General features: G+C 46.9%; 1 protein-coding gene across 4 annotated transcripts in view; it reads left to right on the plus strand.

Annotated features, from left to right (window-relative positions):
* The first annotated feature begins 3,086 nt into the window (after positions 1–3,086).
* ABCC5 (ATP binding cassette subfamily C member 5) overlaps positions 3,087–21,179 on the plus strand; it is an 87,713-nt gene continuing 69,620 nt past the window's right edge. For all 4 annotated transcript variants that reach the window (XM_075938121.1, XM_075938128.1, XM_075938126.1 and 1 more), the window contains exons 1-2: positions 3,087–3,224; positions 5,417–5,597. In XM_075938121.1, coding sequence (XP_075794236.1) covers positions 5,469–5,597 — 129 coding nt within the window. In that variant the 5' untranslated portion in view covers positions 3,087–3,224; positions 5,417–5,468. The remainder of the gene's footprint in view (positions 3,225–5,416; positions 5,598–21,179) is intronic.

The following is a 21,179-nucleotide window of genomic DNA, read 5'->3' on the forward strand; positions in this document are numbered from 1 at the left end:
GCATCTCTCAACTCTGGGTTTGCCCTGCCCGAGGGCAGCAACTGTGAGTGGGGTGCAGAGAAGGTTTGGGCATGTGAAGGGGACATTTAGATTGCTGGACTTAAGAACCTGAAAGGAAAAGGACATTGCCCAACCCACTTGGGGTTAGGGTTACCATATCTGAACTTCAAAAAAAGGACACTCCAGAGGGGGAGTGTATCTGTATCAGTATCTACCAACTCACGCTGTTTTAATGCGTATATAACACATTAATACAATATGAGTTGGTAGATACAGATACATTCCTTCTCAGGAGTGTCCTCTTTTTTTTGAAAGTTCAAATATGGTAAGTGGGACTTTTACTTACGTTTATATTTATGAACCCTGTCTGTGGTGGTTTCCCAAATTAATCCCAAGTTACTTCCCTCCCTTTTATTAAGTTTATTTTCTACAGGCAGGCCAAGGCTACCCTGGTACCAGCACTGTAACTTTCTGGCTCAGGGGTATAACTCCCTCCTCCCCCTCCCCACCAGTGCAGCAAATTACAGCACTGTAAAGGGCCAGTGTAAACCAGGCTACAGTGCTGGGAATGGTTAGCTAGCTCCCTCCCAGAGATGGTTTACATCTCCCAGCGCTCATACCGTGGCCATATTTTCAGTTTAAAGTGCTGCGCTTTAAACTGAAAGGCTGTGTCTACACTGGCCACTTATTCCGGAAAGTCTGCCGCTTTTCCGGAATAACTTGCCAGCTGTCTACACTGGCCCCTTGAATTTCCGGAAAAGCACTGACGATCTCCTGTAAAAGCATCAGTGCTTTTCTGGAAAAACTATGCTGCTCCCGTTCGGGCAAAAGTCCTTTTCTGGAAAACTGTTCTGGAAAAGGGCCAGTGTAGACAGCACAGATTTCTTTTCCGCAAAAAAGCCCCGATCACAAAAATGACGATTGGGGCTTTTTTGCAGAAAAGCGCGTCTACATTGGCACGGACGCTTTTCCGGAAAAAGTGCTTTTCCGGAAAAGCATCCTGCCAATGTAGACGTGCTTTTTCCGGAAATACTTATAACGGAAAACTGTTCCGTTTTAAGCATTTCTGGGAAATCATGCCAGTGTAGACATAGCCAGCGTGTAGACAAAGTTTCAGACTCTGGGCTTGTGAGTTGGGAAGTGTTGTTTCTCAGAGGTGCCCAGAGGTGATGTGTGACTTTCCCAGGTTACTGGGTGGGAGCTCGTGCCTGTTCTATGGATAGATGGAGAGGACTGCTTAGATATTAAATCTAACTCTGGCTGCTTCTGGCTCACCTGGCGGAAGGATTGCAATTAAATATAGACATGGAAGGATTATTTTTCAGTCAAAGTGTGAATGAAACTGACCATTACCAACAATCAGTTCCATACATACAATCTATGAAATTTTTTTGCCATAGCTTAATGACCTGGAATGTTCAAAAAAACAAAGAGAAATGGCATTTGAGAACCAAGTCTGATGTAAGGATATTTGCTTTTTTAACATGTGATGCTGACAATTTATTTTAACCTTTTAAATTTCAGCATTCGATATCCCACTTTTCACACAACTGAACATTTAAACAGTCAATTAAGCTTTTTTTATCTAAAGAACTTGTTAAATATTCTGCCAAGCCTATTTGTACTGTTACCTCCTGGATCCAAAACATTCAGGGCCCAATGTAGTTGTTGATTCCCACGTGCTGATTTTACTGTGACTGTTTCAGAATTGTGAAAAACACCAGCTCTGATGAAGAAACTTACTGACAGAGAACAGTTTGTGTTATAAACAGGTGCCCATTTGTATAAATTACTTACCCAAGACATGAACCAAAATTAACTTCTAAAAGTAAAACAGAATTGCTCAACTTGGGTGAGGGTTTTTTCAAAAGAACTACAGTCTCCTGGGGCTACGTCTAGACTGGCATGATTTTCTGCAAATGCTTTTAATGGAAAAGATTTCCGTTAAAAGCATTTGCGGAAAAGAGCGTCTAGATTGGCACGGACACTTTTCCGCAAAAGCACTTTTTGCGGAAAAGCATCCGTGCCAATCTAGACGCGCTTTTGCACAAAAAAGCCCCGATTGCCATTTTCGCGATCGGGGCTTTTTTGTGCAAAACAAATCTGAGCTGTCGACACTGGCCCTTTTCCGCAAAAGCTTTGCGCAAAAGGACTTTTGCCCGAACGGGAGCAGCATAGTATTTCCGCAAGAAGCACTGATTTCAGACAGTAGGAAGCCAGTGTTCTTGCAGAAATTCAAGCGGCCAGTGTAGACAGCTGGCAAGTTTATCTGCAAAAGCAGCTGCTTTTGCGGAAAAACTTGCCAGTCTAGACGCAGCCTTTGTTTTTAAAGGTCTTGGCAACTTTTCATAAGCAATCTTTTCCAGTGACGTATCCCATCTCTCAATCTGTTCATATGAAGGAAGGCTGAGAGGGGCACAGAATGGGGTCCAGTTAGTCAGGAGGTAGGTGCCTGTCTGTGGTAATTGTACCTGTCCCCTCGGTCACAGGCAAAGGGAAGAGGCCCCATGTATTTTGCTATTCCAGGCTGCGCTGGAGCCTGGACGTAGTGTGGATGAAGGCGAGGAGAACGCGAGGAGAACGCGGCTCCTGGAGTTTTCTGGTGGCTGCAGTAGGGTCCTTTCCCGCTGACACTAGCCGGGTTTACAGGTGCAGGGTGTCTGGGGGGGGGCAGGGGGGGTCCCCAGGCTGCCCTGCTGCAGGCAGGCCTAGGGCATGCGTGGGGCAGGAGCAGGGCAGTGTCTGCCAGTGAGGAGCAGATACCCCCCCCCAGGAGCCTGGGCTCCTTGCTGCAGAGGTACCCCCCCTCCCCGTTGCAGGGGTCGACCCCCCCCCCCCGCGTGCTGCTGCTGGGCCTCCCGCCCTGCAGGGGTCGCACCCCAGCGCCTGCCCCTCCCCGGGGGTCAGCGCCTCTCTTCCACCCTCCCCCTCCGGCTCGTGCGGGGCCACACAGCGCAGAGAACGTTCCAGGCCCGGCCAGCGCTGCGGCAGCAGCACTGGGCGCGGGGGAGGGAGGGGAGCGGCGGCTGGTGGGAAACGTAGTCCCTGCCCAATGGGCTCGGCCCCGCCGCCTTCGCTAGGGGAACTACGGTTCCCGGCGTGCCCCCGGGCCAGCTCGCTGCGGCGCAGGCGCAGAGCGGGTGCCGGCGCCGCTATAAGGTTGTGGCTTGGCTGCGGGGCCGCGGAGTGCAGAAGCCGCAGCAGCGGGGCAGGAGCCGGGAGAGGTAACGCAGGGTGGGGGCGGGACTAGGGCAGGGCCGTCATGGGGGGGGGGGGTTACCCCCTCTCGCCCCACCCCCGTGCGCCCGGGACAGCTGAGGTAGGGTCGCCCCGGAGGGAGCGGGCGGCCCGGGGCATTACCCCTGTGGTGTGTGTGGGGGGGGTCGCATCCCCCTCCGGGGGGGCATTACCCCTGTGGCGGGGGGAACCCCCCCCTGTGGTGTGTGTGGGGGGGTCGCATCCCTCTCCGGGGGGGCATTCCCCCTGTGGCGGGGGGGAGCCCCCCCTTGTGGTGTGTGTGGGGGGGGTCGCATCCCCCTCCGGGGGGGCATTACCCCTGTGGCGGGGAGAACCCCCCCTGTGGTGTGTGTGGGGGGGTCGCATCCCTCTCCGGGGGGGCATTCCCCCTGTGGCGGGGGCGAGCCCCTCCTTGTGGTGTGTGGGGGGGCCGCATCCCTCTCCGGGGGGGCATTCCCCCTGTGGCGGGGGCGAGCCCCTCCTTGTGGTGTGTGGGGGGGGCGCATCCCTCTCCGGGGGGGCATTCCCCCTGTGGCGGGGGCGAGCCCCCCCTTGTGGTGTGGGGGGGGGCCGCATCCCCCTCCGGGGGGGCATTACCCTTGTGGCGGGGGGGAGCCTCCCCTCCTTGTGGTGTGTGGGGGGGGTCGCATCCCCCTCGGGGGGGCAGATGCAGCCTGTGGCAGCGGGGGGGCTGCAGGCGGGCAAGGCCGGCGACCCCTCCCTTGTTGACGCGGTGCAGGTGCTGCCGTGGCTAGTGGCAGGGCGGTGGGCTGCAGGCGCCCCGTGTTGGGTGGGGGTGCGGGATGCGGGGTCCCCGGTGGCCGCTGGTGTCCTTGCGTTACCGGCGTTGGCCCTGTAGCCGCTGGGTGCCGTGTGCGGCTGGCCCCGCAGAGGGTGCTGCAGAAGAGATGATGGAGCATCCCGCAAGGTACAGCCAACGCTGCCTGCACGCAGAGGCCCTGGCGGCGGCGAGATGCAAAATCCTGCTCGCCCAGCGCAGACAAATAAATCCCCAGGCGGGCAGGCAGGGGAGGGGGAATGGAAGCCCCCTGTGCTTTCAATGGATTCCTGCTTCAGGGGGTGGGTCTCTCTGGGAAACAGTCGGGGGCTCTGCATGTAGGTTGAGAGAGCTGTGTGGGTCCCGAGATATTAGAGAGGCCAGATGGGCGAGGTAGTATCTTGTATTGGACCAACAGAAGTTGGTCCAATAAAAGGTATTGATTCACCTACGTTGTGAAATAGGGGGTTGATGTAATTATGAGCCAAAGGGGCATGTTACTGAAATAGGATAACCATCTTTACACAACTAATATGAGTGGATGATGGATTTTTTTACTGCTTGTGATAAAGTTATAATCCATTGCACCAGGCTGGACCTGCTGATCTAGTTTTCCTGCTGCAGTATGAATTTGAAGTGACCTTTTTCATGGTGACTAGTTTTGTTAAATCAACAAGTATGGAGGTATAAAATGTAATGTCAAGGTCACTTTAAGGCACACAGCTTTATGGATGAATTAATTTGCTACTGGAACCTGAAAGACTTGACTTAGTCTGAAAAGAACAGTGCAGAGTTTCTTTATAAATAAATGTATACATATGGAAAATATATTGTGATGCTTAAAAATTTTTTACAAAGTAAGATGAATAGTACTTGTGTGGGAGGAAAAATATTTTAGAGAATACGCTTTTTTTCATAGTGTCTGTGGGTGCTGTTGAGAAGACTGATATCTTATGCTAGATTTGTAGAACTGCTTGCTGTATGTTCTATGGGTTTTGAAACTAGCATAGTATTTTGAAATGCTAATATGTAAAACTACACAATCAAGAAAATTGAAACATTTATGACAACCCATATTTCCTAGACCCAAGTGACTAATGTGTAGCAATTAAGATTACGTAACAAAACACACATTTGAAAATTAAGTGGGGGATATGTTGTTGCCCTTCTGCACTGAGTCACTTTAGTTCGGTGGTTACTTTAACTAGCTCAGTCAGGGATCCATGTGCTCATGGATCAGTTCTCCACAAGGCACTGTAGTAAAAGTAGTTAGATCACTTGTTATAATAGGATTTCAAATTTGCTGTCCAAGCCCTTTGGTTAAAAAGCTTCCTATAAATCATGCAGTGTTGTATAGGGTGTAGGATATGTGCCTTAAAGTGGGACTTTAATTCTCTTTAGATTTTTGAGGTGAAAATAAAACTGTAAACCCTGGCGTTTACGGAAGGAGAAGATGAAGGACATCGACCTAGGAAAAGAGTACGTTATACCCAGTCCTGGGTATAGAAATGTAAGGGAGAGAGCCGGCTCGGAGCGATGCCAAGAGCAGGAAGGGCTGAAATTCCAGCAAGCTAAATATAAGGTCAGTTTCTCTTTCCACTCTCCATGTGTGTGCAACTGCTTAATAAACTACATATTGCAACCCTTCTCTTGGCATGACAACTTTATTCAGGTTTGTTACCTTGAAGGTCAATGATGGACATCCTGCCTCTTTCATCAGAGGTCATTTGAAGGAAGGCTGTAGATATATTAACCTCTGGTGCAAAATTGCATCAGTGAGGGAGACTAGTGCTTAGGAGATGCATCTTAATAATGTTTGTTTGTTAATATACTCAGATGGAATTATGCTAAATATTCTGACGTGGACAGTTTTATGCACGTTTATGGGGCTATCTATGTAATTGTGGTGATAGTAATCAAGAGGGATCGGTACTTACAGATCCAATTTAACCATTGGGATGATGTGAATACGGAAATGGTAAGAAAATAGAGCTCTTTGCTGATCATGCCCCATTCAAAGCTGGCAGCTTAAAGACATTCTTAATGATGCACTATGTGTCTTTAGGATTATTTTCCTGAAGCAGATGTTTAACTTGCCACAGTAGTAGTAGGAATTCTTTGTATTTAAAAGAATAAACTAATATTTTTATACAAGTCCATATACCACTACATCTCTAGTTATTTTACTACTCACTGCTGTTTGTTTCCTGTACTATACACAGAAATAGTTCACTGCTCCTGCCAGTTAAGAATCAATCTCTGGTATTGGCGTGGCCATTCAGCTGCTGGGTTAGTCTTCTCCAATGTTATTTGGACTAGTGTGTTTCTGATGGGTTAATAAGAATTACATTCTGGGAGTTATGCAGATGTAAAACTACCTGATAACCTTAACAGGAGGAACTGATGCATCTTGAAGTGTTTGTGTGCAGAAAAAACCACATACTCAATAAATCTTGGCAATCCTGATTGACTTGTGAAAGTGTAGCTCAAAAGCAGTTATTTATGCCATTTCAAGTTAGATTAGGGATGTTGACTAGGATTATTGATGCTCTTTGAAATCTGTTGGCGCACATCTTTTTAATATTATCTAAATGCTAAGGAAGTAAATACTGGTTTAAACAACAAATTAAGAGATTAATACTGCAAAAATCTATGTGCATGCAATATGAAATTCTAATGGACATGCTAATTTTTGTCAGGGTTCATAGTAAACAAATAAGACCGTTTAGCTGTCTGAATTCCCAGTAGGAAAAATAGGTTCCAGTTGTGCTTTTTTTGAGAAGTCTATAAATGGTTCCTTTTTAAAGCAAGTATTGAGTATGTGGTTGTAAAGACTTGTGTTTTTTACATGCAAAATGCCAATAAAGAAAGATAGGTAAGTGTGAAGACAGTTGTGTTTTGGCAGCTGGCTAAAGCATTGCATTACTAGGGGATGGAATGTGTTAGAATGGTCTGTTCTGCGCTGGGGCAGATTGCTGAGTACGGTGTGTACCGGCATTCACTGCAGTTCCCTTAGTGCCTGCATCGTCTCTGTGACTCAGCATAATATCGATAACAGACATTGTTCATGGCAAGTCAGAACATCTGACTGCTGCTTCAGTGCAGGCAATGATACTGAAGCAGGATGCTGCTTCTAAGCAGCATTGATCATGTTATGATTGGCTTACAACCCAATATACATTATCCAGTAGCAACTCTTCATTGTGGAATTGGTGGTGACAACAGTGTTACCATTGGTGGGGAGCTTTGTTTCTTTCCTAGCCAATGGATTTTTTTCAGTCCAGCTGTAGCCATATCAGGATGCTGTTTCTGATTGGCCTGCATCCTAAGAACATGATTATACAGCTTCTGCTCTGCAGTGATCCTATTTAAGCTGCTGTTTACCTCCTACAAGGCTGCAGCTAGCCCAGTATGCCTTGTACTGATTGGAGTGTTATGCTTGAAGTTATTTTCTTGAAACAGTTAAGAAGAAATAAGCTTCATGGTCATTTGCTTTGAGATTCACATTGAACTATGTTCAGGAGAGTTTTTGGAGATGCATCTTCACCTGATCCAACTGAGGAGATCCCTGCTGTGGATGGTCAGGAAACGCCATGCACCCTCTGAGTGGAACTTGAGGATGCCTCTTGAATGGAAAACACTCTTTGTCCAAGTGTGGAATTTTGAATGGAAGGCAGAGAACCAAGATAGGACAAGAATAGTCCAGGGTTACAGACTGGACGGAGTGGCAGGGCTGGGTTTATGGATCTTTTTATATTTAAAATGGTGAATGGTTAACAGGAGGACTAATCAGGAAGCTATGACTTAAAAAAAATCAGGAAACAGGTAAGTCTCAAAGAGGGTGGAGGGGGAAGTAAGATTTAGAAAGGGCTGGAGTAGAACAATAGTAAAATGAAACAAAGTAGGACTATGTAGCACTTTAAAGACTAACAAGATGGTTTATTAGGCGATGAGCTTCCGTGGGCCAGACCCACTCCCTGAGATCAAATAGTGGAAGAAAATTGTCAACCATATATACCAAAGGATACAATAAAAAAAAACCACACATGAAAAGGACAAATCAAATTTCAGAACAGAAGGGAGATGGGGCGGGGGGGAGGTAAATGTCTGTGAGCTAATGATATTAGAGGTGATAATTCTCTGGGGTCCTAACAGAGAATTCAAACCATCAGGGCCTGTTAGTTTTGGTCTGTCTTCTGCTTCCAGGCAGGGCTGCAGCTGCACCGGACTAGGCTTGCCTCGGAGTGTGACTTTCAAGTTCAGACTTCCGTGTGTGCTAAAAATTTCTTTTAAGAAGCAGTTGACGTGCACATCCTACTTAATACATTGAGATCAGCAAAATGTTCACTTGCCTCCTTTCCTGGGCGCAAAAGGATTACATATGGGCCATTGCACAGCCAAGACCCCAGAGGCTTCTGGTGGCTGTCATGTCAATCAGTTCACTTTCCAATCCTGACTGAAGACTTTTTGTCATGTTGTCTTAGGGAGTCCCCACTCTCATGCTATTGGTTCCATCTGCTCCATCAGTTTTCAGTCAAAAGAAGGCTGAAAGGGCTATTCCTAAATCTGTAGGGATGGCAGGTATTTGCCAAGGGTATCCTGCCTACAGCACTACCAGGTCCTGGTTGCATGGACAGAAAGAGATTGCCTTTGAAGAACAATATTGTATTTATCTCAAAGTTTCCTGACATCTGAACTCCCAGTGCCTTGTTGTACAAGTAAGACTAATTCCCTAGATTTCCTGCTGTGTGATGGAGGCATTGGCATAGAAATGTGAATGTGGACCTGCAAAAAGTGTTTTGGAAACCTAAAATGAAAACTCCAATGAAAATTTTACAGAACCAAGATGGATAAGTCTGTAATAACAAATTACAGGCAGTCCCCGGGTTACATGGATCCGACTTACATCGGATCCCTACTTACAAACGGGGGGAGGTAACCCCACACTAGCTGCTTCCCCCCAGCAGACCAGGGAGATGCGGAGCGGCTTTTCTCAGCAGACACCTCAGCTTGAGAATAAAGGACCGAGGGAAGTGAGGTGTGGGAGAATAAAACTGAGCTCTGGAGAAATGTTTGGCTAGAGTTCCCCTACAATATGTACCAGTTCCGACTTACATACAAATTCAACTTAAGAACAAACCTACAGTCCCTATCTTGTATGTAACCCGGGGACTGCCTGTATACATGTGTTCTTGTCACTCTGGATTTTTAAAGGCCATGTTGTGGAAGAGGCCTTAATGTTGTATTTTGTAAGATGCATTAAACACTTTGCTGCTGTACAAGTAGATGTGCTAATTAGAACTATTGTGTTTCACAGTGTAACTTCCAGGTGAAGGTGACTGGTACTCTCTGGCTCTAACAAATATTAAGATAGTTTCAGCGATCCACAAACAATCATTTTACTAATGCAAAAAAGCCAACGTATTTTACCAGATTATATGAAAATATATATTGGAGGCTTCAAAACATCCTTTTAAAAGTCTAATGTAGGGGTCTGCAACCTTTCTGAAGTGGTGTGCCAAGTTTTAACCCTTCTACTCTGGCCTGTGCTGCTCTCCTAGGATGGGGAAGGGGCTCATGCACTCTGTGGACCACCTGGCGCTCAGCAAGCCTTTCCACAGACCACCAGTTACTAATGGAAACTCACCATTATTTACATAATTACACCTTAGACATTTTGCTAGTGCTGCAGCTAGGGAGCCTGGTTTGATTTAAATCAATAAACAGACTTAAGCGTTTTAACTTTCTCATGTTAGTTTATCAAACTTAATTTTAAATAAAGTAAAATATTAACATGTCCAACACAAGGTTTCAATGTTTTCTTTATTTATGGCAGGGGTGGGGAAACTTTTGGGTAAGGGCCCCTGACCCATAGAAAAATGAAGAAAGCCCCAACTCTGCCAGACCTGGCTTGCTGCCACTTCCCCAGTGGGGTGGAGAGGCGCAGGGGGAGAGAGTGGCAGCGCACAGAGTGCACCTGCCAAGCCAGAGTGTGCCTTGCACTGCAGCGCCCCAGCTGGGCCTGAAGCAGCTGCCCCAAGGCACTGAGGTCTGGGAGCGGCTCTGCCCGGTTTTGCAGCTGTCAGATCTGCTCGGTGGCCACTGTAAGAGAGAGGACTGCTAGGTTTCTGGTATTAACCCGAACAGTCTAGCATTTTTCACCACCTGCCTGGTTTAAAAAAAAAAAATTCAGAAAATACTGGACACCTAAAATGTCAGGTATTTTCTGATTTTTTTTTCTTTTTTTGCCTACCAGGAGGCAAAAATGCCGGACACCTGGCAACCCTATGACACACTCGGCAACTGGGCCCGGCTCCCAACACCTCCTGCCCCCGGACCTCCTGCTTACCTGGTTCCCACAGGGAAGCTGCATTCCGGCTTGATCAAGAAACCAAAATGGCCACCGGCAAAAAGCCTAAAGACCAAGGGGAAGCAATGCTTTCCCTGAGTCTTAGTACTCAAACTCTCCCCTGTTCCTATCTGTATTCTGACTCTGCATGCACTGACAGGGCCATGCTGTTTTTATTTATTTATTTTGCTTAACTCTCGGAGTCTTTTTTTTCCCCTCAACTTTGGTCTCCCTCTTATTTTTCCCCCTAGTGTTTTTTTTTTGGGGGGGATGTTCTGTATTTTTGGTTAAACCATCTGGCACCCCAACATCCTTTATCTCCAGGCAGCCACTTGTTTCTCTGACTAGGGTTGCCAGATGGTTTAACAAAAAATACTGAGCATCTCTTCCCCCCCTCCCCTCCCCCCCCCAAAAAAAAACACCTGGAAAAAATTTTGTGGGGGGAAGGGGGAAGACCAAAGTTAAGCCCCTCCCCCAAAAAAGCCCTGTATGCCTCACTCCCCCGCCCCTGTGACAAGGGAAAATTGTCCCTGACAGGCTTCCATCTGAGGGAAACAGGAAATACCAGACATTTCACATGTCTGGTATTTTCTGGTTTTTTTTTTAACCAGACGGGGGACCCAAATAACGGACTGTCTGGGCAAAAAACGGACACCTGGCAACCTTAAACGTGTGTGTGAGCAATTGCTAAGTGGGTGAGTTAGCTTTCTGTCTTAGGGAGAAGGGTGGATTGTACTGAATGCTCCTTGTTCCTGTAACTACAAATCTGAGCTACGCTGTGTCCCTGTGAACCAATAAACCTATGTTTTACCTGCTGGCTAAAAATCACATGTGGCTGAGGATGGGGGTGTGGGGCCTGGTGACTCTCCCTCACGCTCCGTGACACTGCTGTCTTAAGAGTCTCCGGAGTACATCGTTTGTTAGGATGGGTCGACAGATCCTTCTGGGCTCTCTGACCACAGCGAAGATGCTTCTGAAGTTAAGAGTAGGATTGAAGACAAAGATGGAGGCACCTCCAGGATCCTTTTATAATCTTGCCCATGTGCATGGAAATCCCATTGTTCTTCTGAGTGGTGGTGCCTTCCAAAATAGAGCTGATCACATGATCAACTAAGCTGCCCGTGTCCTTTTAGGCAAGGAGCCATCATATATGCTGATCTGCAGGTTTGCATCCAAATTCCTCAGGTGTTTATTGGCAACACTTAAGAGCCCATTGTTCTTGCAGCATAGCTATTCAGTGGACTTTCGCTCAATGCCTGCTGCTGTCTCCCAGACAGAACACATTTAAAATACAGGTACAGAGCCCATATTCATAATTTTACATATAAAAATCATACATGTATATGAGTAGCATAAACAGAATCAGCAAAGCATGAGCTTTCATTAGACACCTCACTTTGCCCAGAATTTGGGGCAAACACACAACAGCAGATTCAGCAATGATCTGCATTTCCCTATTTAAAATCTAATAATGTGACAACACCTAACACATTATTTCAGTTAGCTCTACTCTGAAAATAATGGTGGTCAGTGGCCAGCACTATTGCTGTTACTCTAGAAGCCTTGCTAATATCTATGCCAGGAGCTCCACAAATCAATCTCACTGAGATTCAAGTGCTTTGGGGGAAAATGATCAAATTCTGTGGGGAAAATGCTGATACCCACTCTCTCTGTCTTCCTCTCTTCTCTCTTCTTCCCCCCCCCCCCCCAATAATCTTTTATATATTTTTGCACAAATGGGCTTCAGAATTTGTTCTGAGCTGGCATTTTTTATCAAGGCATTCCTGTGTGGCTTTATTTGTAGGTGAGGTTTGAAGCTAATCCTAGTGGATTAGCTGTAGAAATAGGTTGAAACACCAGTAGCACACTTGTGCCAAGTATGTCATCTTGATAACAATTCTGAATGTTTGCTTAATTGCCGCCCAAGTGAGCAGATCCGTCAGTATTTGGCTGTGGTGGAGGTGATACACAGGGGCACAGCAAATGTGGCTGTTTACATGTAAGCTCTTGAAAACTTCTTGTTGATAGTCTGTTCTGCTACTCTTACAACTGTGTTTACCAGCTTGAGGCATTTGCTTGCACATCTAAAATCTCTCAACACATGGGAGGACATCTTTGTGCATTGACCTGATGCATTTAACAAGTTCAGATATAAAGTGTTGTAGTATTTGGCAGTTACCTACTACTCAAGTTGCAGCAGACGAAGAGAAGTCTAATTCTGGTCACAGTCATATAGTTCAGTGTACTGCAGCAAACATAAAAGAAATTGCATACAAGATACAGTCTCCAAAACTTGCAGTCAGAAATCTGACTTCACATCCCGTGCTCTAATTAAATTTCTGTGTTTTGGAAATTAATGAATGTGTTTTTATTTTGCACTTGGAGATTCTGGGACCACAAGGAACCATTCATTTTATCAAAGCTTGCAGTAGGATACGGGGGCTCTAAGGGTGCATCTACTAGGTATATGAATGATTAGTTGATTAACCAATAAACCTGTACTCATTGGTTAATCCAGTTTTTCCCAATTTTATTTGGCCATGGAACCCCTAGGGCCACGTTTCCTCGGGGAAACCCGCTGCCATGATTCCCACTGTCTGTCTCTTTAAGAGGGGGCGGGGGAGTGCTGCCTCTTTGTGGAACCCTTGCTTTCACTTTGCAGAACCCCAGGGTTCTGCGGAACACTTGGGTTAATCTAATCGACTACTTTAATTCACATAGGCAACAAGAAGGGGAGGGGGAAGCAGGAGTCAGTGCTGGGGGGAGCTGACTTAAAAGCCAGTTCCCCCCAGCATTGGCTCCATGGTGCTGCCTGTCTTTCTGCCCCCCCCCCCCCCCCCGTCGTCTGTCTCTATCGGAGGCAGTAATGTGGGGGAGGGGACCCAAAGGAGTCTGCTTCATGGCAGCAGCCTCTGCCTGCAGCGGGCCCAGACTCACCGCGAACAGAGGCTGCTCCACACCGATGGAGCGGCTTCTGTCTACGGTGAGCCTGGGCCCGCTAGGGGATGCTGCTGCCCACATCTATGGGGGCGGTCTGAGCTTCCTGTGGACAGGGGCTGCTGCCGGAGCAGCTTCTGTCTGCAGCCAGCTCAGGCTGCTGTGGACAAGGGCTGCTTCATGGCAGCCTTCCCCTCCCTACCTCACCAGGTTTATAAACTGGCTCCCCTCATGGACTAGCACCCACCTGGTACCCTGCGCTGCTGCCTCTGATACAGAGGCTGCAATGCGGGGTGGCAGGGGGCTCCCCAGGAGTGGGGCTGAATTGCACTAGCTACTGTCCCTGTCCCTAGGGACTATAGAATAATCAACTAACTGCTAAGAACTCATGTGATTAGTTGACTATTCTCTTTACTCCAGTGTTTCCCATTTTTATTTGGTCATGGAACCCCTAGAGTTGCCTTAAAAAAGGCCCCTGCCGCATTTTGTTGAGTGCAAAAAAAAAAAAAAAAAAAAAGCCCTCGCCATGGCTCTGTCTCTTTAACAGGGGGCGGGGGAGTGCCGGCTCCTTGCAGAACCCTTGCTTTCGCTTTGCGGATCCCCAGGGTTCCCTGGAGCACCAATTGGGAAACACTGTCTTACTCTCTATCTAACACTCCTAGTGTCTATACTGCAGTTAAATATCTGTGGCCAGCTCATGCCAGCTGTCTTAGGCTATGGGGCTACAAAATTGCAGTGTAGACATTTTGGACCCTAGACTGGAGTGTTGCAAGTTCCCTGGGCTCAGGCTTCAGCAATCTATACTGCAGTTTTACATCCCAAGACCTGCAAGCCCTGGTCAGCTGGCACTAGTGAGCTACGGGTGTTTAATTGCTGTGTATACATATCCTAAGAGCTTATTGGAGTGTTAATAACTTTCCTCCTTAGATGGAAAAGTACTCCTTTAAAACTCATCCCGGCTTCTGCCAGGCACTTAGCCTCCATCTCACATGTATTGGAGGAGACATTCCACTTTTGTGCTATTTCTGGTGAGCTGAAACCCTATGCTGTGAGTAAATTGTTACGGTATAGGAATGCTGGTCCAGTAATTCCTGCTGCTGGCCTCCCATTGCTCCATGGAACTGTGCCCATATCCTGTGTAGACGTAGGGAGCAGCATACTGACCAGAGGGAGTGGGTTGGTTCTGCCATTATGGCAGTTGTGCATGCTGTGCTCTTGTGCCAGAGGACACGGGAAAAGAGCGAACAGAGAAGGAACAGTGAGAGTGAGGTACAGAGACAAGGCAATAGGTAAGATGACAAACAATGGTAAATATTTAGGGCTGTATCCTATAGGGATATAAAATTTTGATTAATTGGCTAATTGAATAGTTGAAACAATTTGCATCGATTATTTGATTAAAAGAGGGAAGCGCCCTTATTGACTAAAGTGCAGGCTGTTACACTTCAAAGGCGAAAGCTCTGCGGGGACCATAGGGCCAGCAGGGGACTCAAGCATTCCTGCTGACTCAGGGCTTCATGTAGCGCTGCCACTTTGAAGCCCTACCCCCCCCCCCCCCCCGCCCCACTCCACCCCCCGCTGCCTTTCTGATAGGCAGCAAATGTGGGGGAGTGACTTAATCAACTAGTGTGTCTACTAGTCAGTCGAAGCAAAATGCAGGACAATGTAGCACTTTAAAGACTAACAAGATGGTTTATTAGATGATGAGCTTTCGTGGGCCAGACCCACTTCCTCAGATCAAATAGTGGAAGAAAGTAGTCACAACCATATATACCAAAGGATACAATTTAAAAAAATGAACAAATATGAAAAGGACAAATCACATTGCAGAACAGAAGGAGGATGCGGGGGGGTGGGAAGGGGGAGGAAGGAAGGTAAGTGTCTGTGAATTGCTGATATTAAAGGTAGGGAGAGTGGGATGTTTGTGAGTTAATGGTATTACAGGTGATAATTGGGGAAACTGTCTTGATAATGGGTGAGAAAGTTCAAAGACTTGTTAAGTCCTTGTCGGTAAGTGTCGAATTTTAACATGAATGACAGTTCAGAGGATTCCCTTTCAAGTGCAGATGTAAAAGGTCTTTGTAGCAGAATGCAGGTGGCTAAGTCATTTAGAGAGTGTCCTTTCTGGTTAAAGTGGCAAGAAACTGTTTTCTCTTTGTGATCTTGTCTAATATCTGTTTTGTGGGCATTAATCCTTTGGCGAAGTGTCTGAGATGTTTGTCCAATGTACATAGTAGACGGACACTTTCGGCACATGATAGCGTAGATTATATTTCTGGATGCGCAGGAATATGTGCAAGAAAATGGACATCGTACCCAAAGGACTGAAAGTGAACAATCCACTAAGATCAACATACTTCACTGACTACAGTGAAAGACTCTGCCTCACACTATCCAAGAAATTAAGAAACCACCTGATAAGTATTTTATACAAGAAACAGAAAACCATCAAGAATGACATTTCTAACTTAGATCGTCTCATCTCAAGACAAACATCCACACCGACTGACACCTTGCAAGACTTTTGTTCCACCAGACAAGAAATCTACTATACACACTTCTATTCCCTACAACAAAGAAAAGACAATAAATTTTCTAACCTGCTCCATACCACTGGCTACAACAGCAACTGCCTCAACCCACCGGATAATATTGTTAACCTCTCCAGCTACAAACTCAATCCAGCAGAAGAGTCTGTCTTGTCCCGGGGTCTCTCTTTCTGCCCCACGTCCCCCACAAACTGGATACAATTTTGTGGTGACCTTGAGGCTTTTTTTCGCCGCCTCCGTCTCCGAGAATATTTCCAAACCACCACTGAACATCAATCTGACCTACCAGATCCCCCCTACCAACACCAAAGGAAAAATAATTCTATATGGACTCCCCCTGACGGTCGGAATTACAATCTGGATTTCTATATACACAGCTTCCGCAACAACGCACAGACTGACATTATTCACAAACGACAACAAGCGACACACAATCTTAGCCGCGCTGAACACCATGCCATCCAGAGTCTCAAAAACAACCTGGACATTGTAATCAAACCAGCTGACAAAGGGGGTGCTGTGGTCATTATGAATAAGGCCGACTATAACCAGGAGGCAACCAGACAACTCTCGAACACCACATTTTACAAACCTCTCCCCTCTGATCCCACCTTGGACTACCAAAAGAAACTACACTGTCTCCTTAAAAGCCTCCCCACAGCTACTCGGGAACAAATCCTCACAGAATCACCTTCTGACCCCCGACCAGGATTGTTCTATCTACTTCCCAAGATCCATAAACCTGGGCACCCCGGACGTCCCATCATCTCTGGTATTGGCACGCTCACTACTGGTCTATCCAGCTATGTAGACACTCTTCTCAAACCCTTCGTAACCAATACCCCCAGCTATCTCCGAGACACTACTGACTTCCTAAGGAAATTACAAAACATCGATAACCTCCCCAATAATACCATCCTTGCCACCATGGATGTAGAAGCTCTATATACCAACATCCCACATGAAGACGGATTACAAGCAATTAGAAACACTATCCCAGAGGACACTACTGCCAACCTGATAGCAGACCTATGTAACTTTGTTCTCACCCACAATTATTTCCGGTTTGAGAACAACTTATACCTCCAGATCAGCGGCACAGCCATGGGTACACGCATGGCCCCACAGTATGCTAACATCTTTATGGCTGACCTAGAACAACGTTTCCTCAACTCCCGTCCCCTTTCACCCCTCCTCTACCTACGGTACATCGATGACATCTTTATGATCTGGACACATGGCCAAGAAACACTGGAGATATTCCACAGAGATTTCAACAACCTACACCCCACCATCAACCTCAGCCTGGACCATTCTACACGAGAGATCCACTTCCTGGACACCACCGTACAAATCAACAATGGAAAATTAGACACCACTCTCTACAGAAAACCCACTGACTCATACAGTTACCTACATGCATCCAGCTCCCATCCAGAACACACCACACGATCCATCGTCTATAGCCAAGCCCTTCGATACAACCGCATCTGCTCTAACCCCACTGACAGAGACCAGAAGCTTCAGGATCTCTACCAAGCATTTATAAATCTCAACTACCCACCCAGAGAAACAAAAAAGCAAATTGAAAGAGCCAGACGAATACCTAGAAACCATCTACTTCAAGACAGACCCAAGAAAACCAACAATAGAACACCACTTGTCATCACCTACAACCCCCAACTTAAACCTGTCCAACACATTATCAAGAAACTACAGCCTATATTGGAACAGGATACCATACTCAAAGAGGCTCTGGGAGACAGACCCATAGTCTCCTATAGACAACCACCTAACCTCAAGATGATTCTTACCAACCACCACAGGACATACCACACTAATACCAACCCTGGTACCTTCCCTTGCAACAAACCCCGTTGCCAGCTTTGTCCACATATTCATTCTGCTGATACCATTATTGGACCTAACCAAGTGAGTTATAAGATCAAGAACACATATTCCTGCGCATCCAGAAATATAATCTACGCTATCATGTGCCGAAAGTGTCCGTCTGCTATGTACATTGGACAAACATCTCAGACACTTCGCCAAAGGATTAATGCCCACAAAACAGATATTAGACAAGATCACAAAGAGAAAACAGTTTCTTGCCACTTTAACCAGAAAGGACACTCTCTAAATGACTTAGCCACCTGCATTCTGCTACAAAGACCTTTTACATCTGCACTTGAAAGGGAATCCTCTGAACTGTCATTCATGTTAAAATTCGACACTTACCGACAAGGACTTAACAAGTCTTTGAACTTTCTCACCCATTATCAAGACAGTTTCCCCAATTATCACCTGTAATACCATTAACTCACAAACATCCCACTCTCCCTACCTTTAATATCAGCAATTCACAGACACTTACCTTCCTTCCTCCCCCTTCCCACCCCCCCCCGCATCCTCCTTCTGTTCTGCAATGTGATTTGTCCTTTTCATATTTGTTCATTTTTTTAAATTGTATCCTTTGGTATATATGGTTGTGACTACTTTCTTCCACTATTTGATCTGAGGAAGTGGGTCTGGCCCACGAAAGCTCATCATCTAATAAACCATCTTGTTAGTCTTTAAAGTGCTACATTGTCCTGCATTTTGCTTCAACTACCCCAGACTAACACGGCTACATTTCTATCACTATTCTACTAGTCAGTCACATCCCTAGTATCCTACAGTGGGAGACGAGATGAACTCTGAAGGAAGAGCTGGGGGGGGGGGGGGGGGGGGGAAGAGTGGTTCTAAAAATCCAGTTCCATGTTCACTTTTCTCAGTAGTTTGACTGCCCTGCAGTGGAGTTTCTGCACTATTGTCAGGAACTGAATGACCATTCGCTTATTGGAACTTCAGTTTTTAGTAGAACATACCTGCACAGGGGGATGTGTAGGGAGGAGAAAAAGTGAGCTCTGCCGTCAAGAGGAAGGAAATAGGGAAGTGCCATGTTTTCTTCAGCACTTTTTATTTTTCAAGCTTCTGAGCTTTCCTCTCCCCTGTGAGAACTATTCCATCCGCCTCTGAGCAGTTACACTGACCTGTGAGTATGAGGAATGATGGGGTGAATCTCTAAGGCAGGGATTCTTAGGACAATTTTGTTGATGGCTTCAGAGTATGTTCATTAAGTCTTGCTAGTGGCTGCTCAAACTCTTTTCTTAAAGTTCTGAATTCGATTTAGGAAAACCACATCCCACCCCCCAAATCACTTTAACTTACAGAGTTGCCAGCTGGCAATAAATGTCATAGACATACAAGTTGCGCTTTACACAGCATGTTTATTCAGCTCTGACTGGCCGAGAATAAATTAATTCCTGGATGGTGAATCAGAAGGCAGCACGCGATGGAGGTAGGGCCAGATTAAGAGTGGGGCTAGCCGGGTAGCTGCCCAGGGTGCCAACCTATGGAGGGCACCTGATTGCAGCTGCATGGCGCCCCTTAGAGCTGCCATCAGGCACCGGGGACTGTGCGGCACCCCTTAGAGCTGCCATCAGGCGTCATGCGCTTGATTGCAGCTGTAAGGCGCGCCGGGGGGGGGGGGATGCAGATGCTCTGCGTGCCCCCTGCCCAGGGCACAGGAATGGCTGGAGCTGACCCATGGAGGGGTGGGGTGGGCAAAGCTGGAACCTGAAGCCCTGTGGCAAGAGGATGGAGCCTTAGGAAGGGGCCTGAGCCCCAAGCCCCTGGGAGAGCAGGAATACCAGGGAGGCGGATACCACTATGTCCCTCATCACACTCCAAGAGGCTGTGGGCACAAGAAAAAGCCTCTATCAGAGGCAGCGGTTGGGGGGACAGGTGGGAGCTGGTAGATGCGGGAAGCTGGCTTTCCCCATGTCCCTAGCCATAGCACAGCTGAATCTCGGGCAGCAACACTCCACTCCCAGAAAGGTGGGAGTCCTACTGAAGCAGTAGGTGTTCTGGGGGCAGAGTGGGTGGGGCCATGCCTGGCAGTTTAAGAAGGCAATGCCTTCCACAGCCCATGGTGGGGAGTGGATGGGGGGCAAGGGTGCCATTTAGGGAGGGCAGAGGGAAGCTTCAGCCACCTCTGAGAGAGACTTGTATCAGGAGGCTGCTTGTGACTGTCAGGGAGCAAGGAGCAAGTGCACAGCCTTGGGTCACTCCTCTGTGCCCTGGCCTCGCTAGCCAGGAGAGAGAGGAAGGCAAGCAGGCTGTATGCTTTCCTCTTGTTCCCTGGCAATGAGAGGGGGGAACAGCAAGCAATGTCCTGGTACAAATCGGAGGGTGAGGCTTCAGCTCCCCCTGCCCTCCTTGGAGGGCACTCGGAGCAGGGGCAGTTCTAGACCACAGTGGAGCATGCTCCCTGCCAGCCCTTTTAACTTACCTGCTGCTTAGCGTGGCAACCCCCCCCCCCCCCCCGAGAGCTCCAGAAGCCCACTGGCTCCTTGCCAGAGCAGTGCACTCGGGCACACCAGCTGACTTCCACCTCTGGTAATGTGATATTAAATAACAGGTTGCATGCAAGTGAAGACAAAACATTAATATTTCTTTGATATTCACGAGTGAGTTGTCATGGATTTGATATCAGCTGGCCTGGCTGCATCACAAATGACTGTCAGATTGCACTGTGGAGCACTCCATTTTGGAAATGCAGGTTGTTCTGAGTGCAAACTTAACTTTCTCCTTGTGCATATGTATTTTTTCCACAATTCTTCAGTTACACAATCGCATGCTACTGCTCCAGTTCAATGCACCAGCTGTTCTCTCCCCCCTCCCCCTCGCAACTTCAGTCCTTAATCAATCTCCAAGATTTTCAGTGGTTTGCAGCTACACATCCACACACAATGCATCCTTTCTTAGCTGAATCTCTGAAGTTTAGCAAAAATCCAATCTGTGTGTCCAGCTTAGTGTGTTCCTTTTTCTCCTGGAGTCTTATAACTTAGTCAAATCAAACCAATTTCTTCCAGAGCAGGCACAAATACTATTGTTCAGTGAGAGATATCATACCACATTGAAATATTTGCTCTACAGTGATTTCAACCCTAGGTTGGTACAAAAGAGCTACTACCATTCTTACAGAACAGGATAAACTTCTTTCTCTCTCTCTCTTTCTCTCTGCCAAAAAATGGCTCAACTGATTTTGCTCCTACTTGTGAGGGTATAATAAACCCAGTGAAATATGCCATGAAATTTCAGCCTGGGAACTGACAGTTGGTTCATGGAGAATGAATTAGAATGGAAACCATTATGCAGGTCTTAACTATAGCTGCTGCTCTCCTACTATGGTATGCCCTAGTGGTCAAGATTAAATATTGAAACAAATTGCCGGAAGGGGGACAGAATGTAAATGATTGGTTCAGAGCTAAGATGAAGCTTCAAA

This window comes from Pelodiscus sinensis, chromosome 10 (assembly GCF_049634645.1).
Source record: "Pelodiscus sinensis isolate JC-2024 chromosome 10, ASM4963464v1, whole genome shotgun sequence".
Lineage (NCBI taxonomy): Eukaryota > Metazoa > Chordata > Testudines > Trionychidae > Pelodiscus > Pelodiscus sinensis.